Here is an 11362-nt window from a genome sequence, read left to right as displayed (position 1 = left end):
ATGGCGTTGTCAGTTTGTTTTCAATCTATGAATGACTATCCCTCTGGTATCTTTCGTCCTTCTTTCATAGAATTTTGCACAGTTGTTTCAGAGGAGGTTTTAAAAAAACGCTTACGACAGACGCCGATGGAAACCAAGTTTAACATAGGCTCCAATAGAAAAAGCTTTGAAAATCTTCTCCATAAGAACCACCAGGCCAATGGTACCAATCTTAGAGACTGAATGATCCTTAGATGATAGGGAATATAAATTTGTAGAAATAGTTGTCCTGGGGTACTTTGGGTTAAAGAACATGGGATCCAAAGTGTTAATAAAGGCTTCAATGGGGAAGACGCTTTAAGAATCTCATCAGAACCAACAGTAGCAAGACAGTTATAATTCAATCATCAGTAGGACATTTGAATTTGAATACAAATGAAGTTACAAAGGTTCATAGGTTCAAAGTTTAACATGGTCTTTATTGGGAAAAAAACTTATATTCATCTTCTTCAGATCATTAAACGGAAATCCAGTCATATTTTACACGAATCTGTACATGCCAAACATAGATAGAGCCACCAGGAGCCTGAATCGCACGCTACAAACTTTGGCCTCATTTAAGACCATTTTAGATGGAGACCAAGGTTAATTATGCCAAAAACAATTAAAATTGTTCGAAACGTCCGTTGTCGTCAAGCTCTATCTCCAACATGCAGGGGTTGCATCAGTCTTCAGTGACGACAAAAAATTCCGCGAAATCAACCGGCTAAAAATCGTGTGTGGTTTTGGGAGGGGGCATATAGTTTTACCCCTGTTCGTCCGTCCTTCCGTCTGTCACAATATGGATGTATGATTATTCCACATAACTCCTCCTACAGTTGATGTTTGAACGCTGTTACTTCTAGAGTATAAGAGGTGCGTATAATCGGCTTTTATTTTCTTTTTTTCTGAGTAGATTCGATTTCTTTATGTCGACTTCTTCCAACATGCGTCCTTGCTGCTCTTCAAAATAAAATATTTGCGTACATCAGTTCTTGTCAATTGTCAACTTGCGACATTTGTTGTGGATTTCCTTCCCTCTATAAACGAGACTTCTAGCCTGGAAAAATATCGTTTTATTATAAAGGTTAAAAAAATCCGTTTATCATTTAGGCCTGATAAAAAAAGTTTGTTTATGGTTTGGAAATAAATCAGGTGAGTCTGCAGCTCGACACGAGTATTTTTACTTATAAAAATGTCACGCAAGACAGTTATAATTGATAGGATCGAGTTACCCAAAACTTAGCTTAAATTTTAGGCCAATTTATATAGCATTTTCTTATTCTAGAAATTAAATATCAATTATGGTTTGGGCTTTTGATGTAAACTAAATGGGGGAATAATTTATTCAAAATCTTAAATATAAAAATATAAACATTTTAACTTAATAATGTTGATTGATAAAACAAATACTCACGCTTTGCAGCAAAGCAATTTCATTTTCAACTGGGAATCGTCCATGCAGTTCATACTTAAATCTCTAATGCAGGACGATATACCAAAATACCACGAAATGAAAGAAAATGTAAAATATGTAATATCTTAGACGATGAATTTCATTTTTTCTTTAACTGTAAAATAAACGAAAATAAAAGAGAAATCTTTCTAAAATATTATATACAAAAATATGTGAATTTTAATACACTTAATTTTACTGATAAACTCGTGATTATACTAAATCCATCAACACCAAATGATGTAAAAGCAGTTGTTTCTTTTATTAAAGAGTCATTAGAACTGAGGAAAGGAGAACAATAACTGTTTTTATCATATATATCTCTTATAATATTGTCGAGTTTTCATTATGTTTGATCATGTTTGTTTTGTCAATGTATTTGCCATAACCAAAATTGGTTTTTGTCTGTTTTGCAAATAAATAAAGGATTAAAAAACCATAATTTTAGTCCGGCAAATAACATTCTTTAAACAGCCATTCATAAAACTGTCCTTGTAAAATTGTTTTTCCGTTGGCTGTAATCCGTGAAAGTCTGATATAATCGCTGTCAAGAATTGCTTTTCCCTTTATATCTAAATCTTCACATACTCAAGTTGTGTCAGGGTAATGTCAGCGCACAGAAATAACGATCATCTTATTCTTTCTATATTATCTTGTCTCATGAGGTTAAGGCCGGGGCTTTCTACAAAAGATAGGGGAAAATTTACGAAACACCGCAAAACTATTCAAAAGATATAAAATATCTATAACATAATCCTCTTGTAAGTTGTGATACATATACCTGCTTTCTGACTGAGAAGCATGTTTTTCATTTGTCGTCGTTGGCTCTTGTCTGGCATATTTTTTTTCTCGCAAATTGTTTTGTTATGAATTACTTATTAGGCCGAAAGTTTTTTCAATTGAAATATATCAGTGACATTTTTGCATGCCGGGGCCTTTTATCGCCGACTATGCAGTATTGGTTTTTCTCAATGTTGGAGGTCGTACTGTTGCCTTACGTACATCCACTTCATTTCTACTAGTGGATAGTTGCCTCATTGGTAATTGTTTCTCATCTCTATATTATCATATGGTAGTCTACTCGTTTTCAATTATCAATAGCAGAAAAATAAGTATTTCCTAAGTATATGCATTTAATCGGTTCACTTATATTATATTAAGAATTTGAATCAGTTGTGTAATTCACAAACAGTTTGTTGTTTCATTATCTTATCAAGTACTTTTTTTACAGCCCAAATGGTTACCGCTGGCTGTTTACAACAGTATGACATTTGCTAAAATGCTATATTGTGCTACTGTTTTGATATTCGGATGTACAATGTTGTCGTCTGCTTGCGAAATTGGACTTTCCAATTATAAAGGGAAATTCCTCAAAAACAACCGACTATTAGAGAAAGTACTGAAACTGGAGACCATGCTGAATACAACGCTTAAAAAGAGAGAAGAGATGCTTAACCAAATGCTGGAAAGTCCGTGTAAAGGTATAGTGTACGATAAGGAATATGATAGGCATCTAATTTTAAGTAAAATCATACTGAAAATGATCATTTGTTAGACTTTTTATAGACATTCTGAGACTGCTTCGTTCACTGAATATACACTTTCAGCTCACCAGGAGTCTGACTAGAGGGTCAAGTGAGTTTTTCTCGTCACTTGGCGGTCGTCGATCGTTAACTTTTATTGAAATATTCTCCTCTGAAACTACCGGATAAAATAAATCCACACTTGGCCTAAATCAAAGTTATGGTTTCTAGTTTAAAAAATGTATCCGACGCTCCGCCCATCAACCAAGATGGCCACCATTGCTAGAAATAAAACAATTGATGAAATATGTTGAGACATATTAATTCTGCAATCAAACCGCATAAAGCATGGACGATTGCGAAGCAGTTTCCCGTACATCGTGTCTCCACCAAGTATGTTATTGACTTCTGTTCTGTAAGGAAATTTTGCAGTTTTTGGTTATTATCTTAAATAATTATACATAGAGATTGACTGTAACCAGCAATAATGTTCAGCCATGTAAGATCTATACAAGCAAGACAACATACAAAAAATTGTCAATTCCCTCTGAAGGAGTTATTGCCCTTTATAGTCAATTTTCTTTATTTTACAAAAATCTTCTTCACTTTATCTATTAGGCAAAATAGAATTATACTCCATCGATAGGGTATCTTGATTGAAAAATGTATCCGATGACTCTGCCATCAATTAAACCAACAAAAACACATTTCAAATGCGAATTGGATAATGCGATTTAGTCAATTTGAATCAATTCGAATTAAAAAAAAAAAAAAGGTACGTGAACACGATTAGAGCATTCGATTCGCATGCCATTCGATCCGTATGCAATTCAAATTAAATAAACGTGTGAACAAGGCATGAAATTAGTACGAATCAGTTAATGCGAATCGAATTCATATTACGTGTGAACGCAGCATGCAAATATCATTCCGTCATCTAAATTAACAAACTTATGGTAATTGTTAGTGATTTCTTTATTCAAGAATCCTATAAATATTTACATTCTGCATGAAAAACGATGCAAAAGGTAGATTTTGTATAAATTAAATATCAACGAGTTTAGAGTCCGCCATCTTGAGCTGTGGGTAACTTAATAACAACAGCCGTTTAGACTCAGTGACCAAGAACATAAGTTGTTATATCGGTTAACTTATTCACAATATTTTTATACTATTATAGAGGCATCACCCTTTTTATTTTATGATCGATTAAAGTTTGCTTTCAATTTAGCATTGCAACATTCGCTTATAAATTGTTTTTTCAAAACGTATAATTTTGCAGACCAACACTGAAGAATTAAGTCACAATGAATTCTATACTTATTAATTATATAAAGCTGGGCAGTTCAACGACTTTTTATTCTTTCTTTTTTCTAAGATCCGCTAACAGGTCATTTGCGTATTGAAGATGTGTCTCACGAGAAAATGACAAGTCAAAGTTCCCACAATGCTCTATACCCTTCTGGCAATGCTGTTGACGGCGATCTCACTACAATGTTTATGACAAATTTTGACAAGAAGCCATATTGGTGGGTTGACCTTGGATCTTCCTTTTCAGTTCATCATGTTGAAATTTGGAACAGAGCAGATAACGTTGGTAAGTAAATGAATGCCTGATGTTTTCAAAGTGTACAAAATCGGAAATTAAAAAAAATGGAAATCAAGGTATTTTTTGGAATAATATTTAATGGTCATATTATCTCAGAATATTAATCTTTAGTAAAATTAAGATCTACCGTAACTTGCTTACGAGCATGACGAAATCAGAAATATTTTAATTTGTACTAGGAGATAGTATGTTTTGATACAAGGAATCAGATGAAATATTTAAACAAACGAGGAAAGTAAATCGTCTAAAGGCATATATACATAAAAATCAAAGTACTGATGTACTGAACATCGGATTACTGCAAGTTACAATGTGGGTTGGATTCATCCGCAAACACATTATTTCGGTACGGGTAAATAGATTATAATGATTTTTGTCGAGCCTGCGACTTTTGTTACAGAAAGCTCAACATAGGGATGATCAGGGATAGTGATCCGGCGGCGGCGGCAGTGTTAACTAACTTCTTGAAAGCTTTATATTTGAGGAGGTGGAAGACCTGGATGCGTTATACCTTGTTTATAGATGCCTTATGTTACGAAGTTTCTGTCTGTCACATGTCTATTGTCCGTGTCCTCATTTTCATTGTTCAGTAACAACTTAAAATATTTTTTTTAGATTAATTGTAATGTTAATTTCTCTCTTATTATGGGCAATGGGATAACTATAGTTGGTATGTGCGTACCTTGCAAGGTCCTCGTGCAAATCAGACAGTTTTCACTTGACCTCGACCTCTTTTCTTGGTTAAGTTTTTGTGGTCAAGTCCATATATCTATATATATATATATATATATAAGCAATAGGTCTAGCTTATGTGGTGTATGGACGGATTGTAATGTTTACATGTTTAACTGGCAGGTGTCATCTGACCTTGACCTCATTTTCATGGTACAGTGGTTATTGTTAAGTTTTTGTGTTTTGGTCTGTTTTTCTTATACTGTATGCAATAGATCTAGTATATTTGGTGTATGGAAGGACTGTAAGGTGTACATGTCCAACTGGCAGGTGTCTTCGGACCTTGACCTCATTTTCATGGTTCATTGGTTGATGTTTAATTTTTTTGGTTAACTCTGTTTCTTAGAAACTATAACAAGCAGTAGGTCAGCAAATTAATAAACGTACTTTAACCTATAATGGTTTTTCTTTTACAAATTGTGACTTGGATGGAGAGTTGTCTCATTGGCACTCGTACCACATCTTATATCTAAGTTTCTTTCAAGAAAAAACGGCATTTTTGTTTCACCAGTAATTGAAAGATAGTGACATATATTGAAAAATCTGCTTTCCAGGCATTTCTGATTTTAACGAATTTCTTCTCCATGCAGGAACTTGCATATTTGATAATAGTTGCCACATGATAACGTTTTTATACTGTCTTATAAACATTTTCATTTTTAGGTCGTAGACTCCGTAAAATGGATATTCTGGTTGGTCCAACTTTAAGTAAAATGAAGCTCTGCACTTATTACAAAGGCCATGCTAATAACGGAGAGTACCTTATTCTGAATTGCAGTAAACCTACAAATGGACGGTATGTCAAGCTTGCCATAGGAGTCCAGGAATGGTTCAACCTAATGGAAGTTAAAGTGTTTGCGTATTCAAAGACTTGTTTAGCTGATGAATGAACTTATTAAAGATGAAATCTCTTTTTTGTTTTGTTTTTGGTCATATAAGATAATTCAAATTTATAAGGACATATGCATTATGCTTTGTGTAATTTACCATGTATAAAAAGTGATGACAGTATTCATACGCTATATGTTTCTAGGCTCTCATGGATGAACGCTTGTATACCTTCTTGGGAGTTTCCATTTGACTCTGCGATCTGTTTATATTTAATGCAGTCATATTGATATTTTAAAGAGTGCCTTTCCATGTTGTGATGTGTCACTAATTGTTCAGGTGTGGATGAATGTTGGCGCCTGCATGTTAAAACGTTTAACCCCACTGCAATTGTTTGCACCTTTTCTAAGTCAGGAACCTGTTGTTCAGTGGTTGTCGTTTGTTGATGTGGTTCACAAGTGTTCCTCGTGTGAAAACTTTCTCGTTATTTTTATAGATTAGACCGTTGGTGTTGTATTTCCGGGCTGAATGGTGTAACACTAGTTATTTTTGGGTCCTTTATGGGCGTTTTTCAATAAAAGCGTTCCTTTCAGACCTAAAAAAAATGGAAAATCAACTAGTCTAAAATTTATTTTCAAGAGTTATTTTGAATACCTCTATTATAGACTTGTTTGTAAACAAAAAGTGCAATCTTAAATACTCTTTAAAATTATATTATTTTCATAATTTGTGTACTGTTTCGTAGGGGAAAAAAGAAACTGCTTCTAAACACACATATTTTTGCAACTTTAAATGTTTCCTATAGACATTCCAGTTTGTTTACTTTATATACTAGAAAATCTCATTTTTTTCTGAATTGGAGAACCATTTTTTATTGATAAAGATTAGACAGTACTTCACATATGAAGGTACAACTCATGTTACGTAGTGGACATTTTGATGCGTTTCGTAGTTGACAAAACCGTTTCGTAGTGGACAAAAAATTTCGTAGTTGACATCAACCCTATTCTATGTTAATAAAAACATAATAAAAATTACATGAAACTAACCTTTGTTATTTGCTTTGCACGAATATAATTGAAAAAAGAGTAAAAAAAGACTGCATGGTAGTGGTAGTGCCACTACGAAACGTTTTTTCTCCCAAACTTGTTTCGTAGGGGACCGTTTCGTAGGGGACGTATTCACATGTTTTATTTTTTTCTCACAACCCCAATATTGCAATAGTAACAAGACTGACTGTATTCATCAAAGCGTTATTAAGCTGTACACTGATATTTTTTTCATAATTTAAAAACCAGTTACTGAAGGAGATTTGACCCGTTTCGTAGTGGACATTTACAAAAATACGGTATCACTCTGGTCCATTTGATGTGCTCAATTTTTCACCGGTCAATTTTTCTTACCAACAGTTTAATTGCCGTTATAAAAGCATCACTTCTTTTGTAAGACCCTAATGTTTATATCTCTTGCAAACAAAAAATTACATTGATTTTATAAAACTGTTTATAAGCAAGTTTTAATGACTTCGTTTCGTAGTGGACATTGTGTTAGGGACACACCTTCTAAAATAAAAAATCCTATGTTAAAAGCTGTTTATTAAAATATGTTGGCTCTAAACATACTTTTGAATTATTAAAGAACTTATATTAAGTAAAATTAATATTTATTTCTACATTTTTTTACGATATTTGAGAGTATGAATGTTGAACAGGCGGTCTAGGGACATGCCATTTTGGTTGTTTTGGACCATTCGGGAATCAATATCTTATCAATCCCTCTAAAAATAAACTGTTTCTTTGCTTAAAAATGTTATATCTAATTCAATGTACTGACTGCACAAAAAATTACTTGCAAAGATCAAAAACATTTTTTTTAAAGTGGCTGGGACAAGAAAGTACGTTTTTATTGAAAAACGCCCTTATACTATAGCTTGCTGTTCGGTGTGAGCCACGGCTCCGTTTTGAAGGCCGTACCTGCAATGGTACACTTTTACTAATTTTGACTTGGATGGAGAGTTGTCTCATTGACACTCATACTACACGTTCTTATATCTATAACACCGAGAAAGGAAACGGGGAATGGTTCAAAGAGACGACAAACCTCCCATAGAGCAGAAAACAGCCCAAGGCCACAAATGAATCTTCAACACAGCGAGAAAAGTCTGCATCCGGGGGCGGGCTTTAAAGTGGCTGGGACAAGAAAGTACGTTTTTATTGAAAAACGCCCTTATACTATAGCTTGCTGTTCGGTGTGAGCCACGGCTCCGTTTTGAAGGCCGTACCTGCAATGGTACACTTTTACTAATTTTGACTTGGATGGAGAGTTGTCTCATTGACACTCATACTACACGTTCTTATATCTATAACACCGAGAAAGGAAACGGGGAATGGTTCAAAGAGACGACAAACCTCCCAAAGAGCAGAAAACAGCCCAAGGCAACAAATGAATCTTCAACACAGCGAGAAAAGTCTGCATCCGGGGGCGGGCTTTAGCTGGCCTTTAAACAACAATGTGCACTAGTTCAGAGAATAGTTATCAAAGGTACCAGGCTTATGACTTTGATACACCAGACGCGCGCGTTTCGTCTTCATAAGACTCATCAGTGACGCTTAGGTCAAAATAGTTTCAAAGCCAAACAAGTACAAAGTTGAAGAGCATTGAGGACCCAAAATTCCAAAAAAGTTATACCTGGGATAAGAAAATTCTTAGTATTTCGAATAATACATACTTTTGTAAACAGTAAATTTATAAAAAAAATAACCATATATATAATTGACATGCATGTCATCACTGAAGTGCTGACTACAGAAAATAGACATCACATAAAACTCCGAAACATATAAATAAACCAAAATTAAAAAAAATATATACTAGATTAACAATAAAAGGCCTTTCATTCCTGGTTTAGGACAGTTGCAAACATGAGGCGTTTAACACATGTTACACATGTTTTGTGAAATCAAACCCTCCTCCCATAAATTTGATGTAGATTGAAAAACACATATACTAACAATATGCACGGTAATACTCAGTTTAAGATAAGAATATCACAATGATCAACGTAAATGAGGGTGAGGTGATATATGGGATGGGTTATAGAATAGAACCCCCCCCCCCCAATAAGGTATTAAAGAAGAAAAGAAAATAAGGAGGTCCTAAAATGTAAGAAAAATAGTAAAAAAATAAGAATAAGGGAAAGAAAAACTGATTTCAGAATTAAATCATTTACGGAATAATGAAACTTTGCGTTTTCTACATACCAAATGTATTAATTATTATTGACAATAGACTCGTGGATTATTTTGGAATGAAATGTCATTGATTAGCGGTGCAAATTCTATAAATTCAATCCTTTCATAACTATTCATAATCATCTTTATTTTTCTCTAAAATCACGATCTTGCACGAGTTCATAACGTCTCCTATTGCAGACAAAGTTACCCTTACTACATCTTTCTCCCATATTGTGTCAGCAAAGATTTAAAGGAAAATGGTACTATTACATTTTCCCAGCATTAGGTTGGCTTTTTGTGTACCCAGTTGAAGGAAGTCAATTAATGCCTCGTTCAAACGTACGTTTAATTCGAATTGAATTCGAATCGATTGCGAATCGAATTCTGTTACAGGGGAGGTAATGGCGTTACTAACGTAAATTGTTATATTTTGGGAAACGATTCTGTTTCCGACTGATTTTTATCATCCAAACTTTTTTTTTTATTAATCTATGAATAGCTGCAGTGTGTATATTTACAATCTAAATTTTGAAACCTATTGAAATATTTTCTAGAGAACTATTCGAAAGGACTTCTTAAATTTCCTAAATTTGGTATAAAATTACGGTGGTCATGGATAAAACATAAAGAAGCTCTGTTGGATGTTGGTCATGATACTATTTGGCTTTAATTTTTAAAAACAGAATAATAAATTACTTCCATCACACATATCTGTTTTTTCCAAGTTTCTATTATAAAAAGGGGTATATTTAGAAAATATTAGTAAAGTATAAAGAGGGACGAAAGATACCAGCGGGACAGTCAAACTCATAGATCAACAAAATACTGACAACGCCATGGCAAAAATAAAAAGACAAACAGACAAATAAAAGTACAGAAGACAACATAGAAAACTAAAGACTAATAAACACAAAACCTACCAAAGGGGGGGAAGGGGTGATCTCATGCGCTCCAGAAAGGTAAGCAGATCCGGCTCCACATGTGTGCGCCGTGTTGCTTATGATAATATTATCGCCTATGGCAAAATAAATAGTATCGTTTCCCTTAATGTTACACCACTGATAGTTTGTGACCGAGGTCAGACCAAGATAACCATTGGCTAGAAAAAGATCTGCTATTAAAGTGAGAAAATAGAAAATAAGTTATAAATTTCATGCGCCCGAAGCGATCATATTTTGGAGTTATCTTCATCTTTTCGGCATAGCACTAAATATTTGAAAGCCAAGGTTGTAAAAGAACAGATAGAGTTGATGCATGATCTTTATGACCAAAGGGACATAAAGCTTTTTTTTAAAGAAAAATCATTTGTCGGTTTACTTTGCACGATGGAGTTGAAACCTTAGCAGACAACCATTTGATATTCTGGGGTAGGGGCAGGAGAATTTTGAAAATAAATAACTCACCATTGATATGAATCAGATATTTTGAATTTAAATCATTCTTTTTTCAACTTATATATGTTTCAGATTAAGAAGGGGTCTCGAAAACACACAGTTTGCATAAGTTTGCATCATTTTCTATAGGTTCTAAGGGCAGCGGCCCCAAAACCCTTTGCCTATTTTTTTTACTCGCTCCGCTCGGCAAAATATTTGCTGTTACTTTTAAAAGAGGCTTCTTGTAGCATCCAATATGTGCAGTTTGGAATTCAGAAGATTCACTTCCTTAAGAATTTTGTGTTTTTAAATATTATAGATATAATTGGGAAAATAATTAATCAGTCCCTTGTTTTTATGAAAATGAAAATAAATTACACCATGCTTCCACAATGCAGAAAATAAATAATCCGTCCTGTACGCAAAAATAAATAACCGAGCCAAAACAAATCTCGTCTTATATTCGGAACAGAAATAAGGTCATTCGGAAACACAATTCAGCTAGATCTATACACTAAAAAAATAATCATGTTTTAAAATAAGATTATTATAATCTTGATTTATCTGTGAAGACGGAAGAAAAAAAACCC

At 33.8% G+C, this 11362-nt stretch overlaps 1 protein-coding gene across 1 annotated transcript; it reads left to right on the top strand.

The window, feature by feature from the left end:
- Positions 1–2679: 2679 nt before the first annotated feature.
- On the top strand, positions 2680–6249 carry LOC139527615 (fucolectin-like). The gene is made up of 3 exons (XM_071323147.1): positions 2680–2955; positions 4376–4594; positions 6002–6249. The coding sequence occupies exons 1-3, from the start codon at positions 2739–2741 to the stop codon at positions 6226–6228; spliced, it is 663 nt and encodes a 220-aa protein (XP_071179248.1). The 5' UTR covers positions 2680–2738; the 3' UTR covers positions 6229–6249.
- Positions 6250–11362: the final 5113 nt, after the last annotated feature.

This window comes from Mytilus edulis, chromosome 6, assembly GCF_963676685.1.
Source record: "Mytilus edulis chromosome 6, xbMytEdul2.2, whole genome shotgun sequence".
Lineage (NCBI taxonomy): Eukaryota > Metazoa > Mollusca > Bivalvia > Mytilida > Mytilidae > Mytilus > Mytilus edulis.
This window is presented reverse-complemented; position numbering and strand designations above follow the sequence as displayed.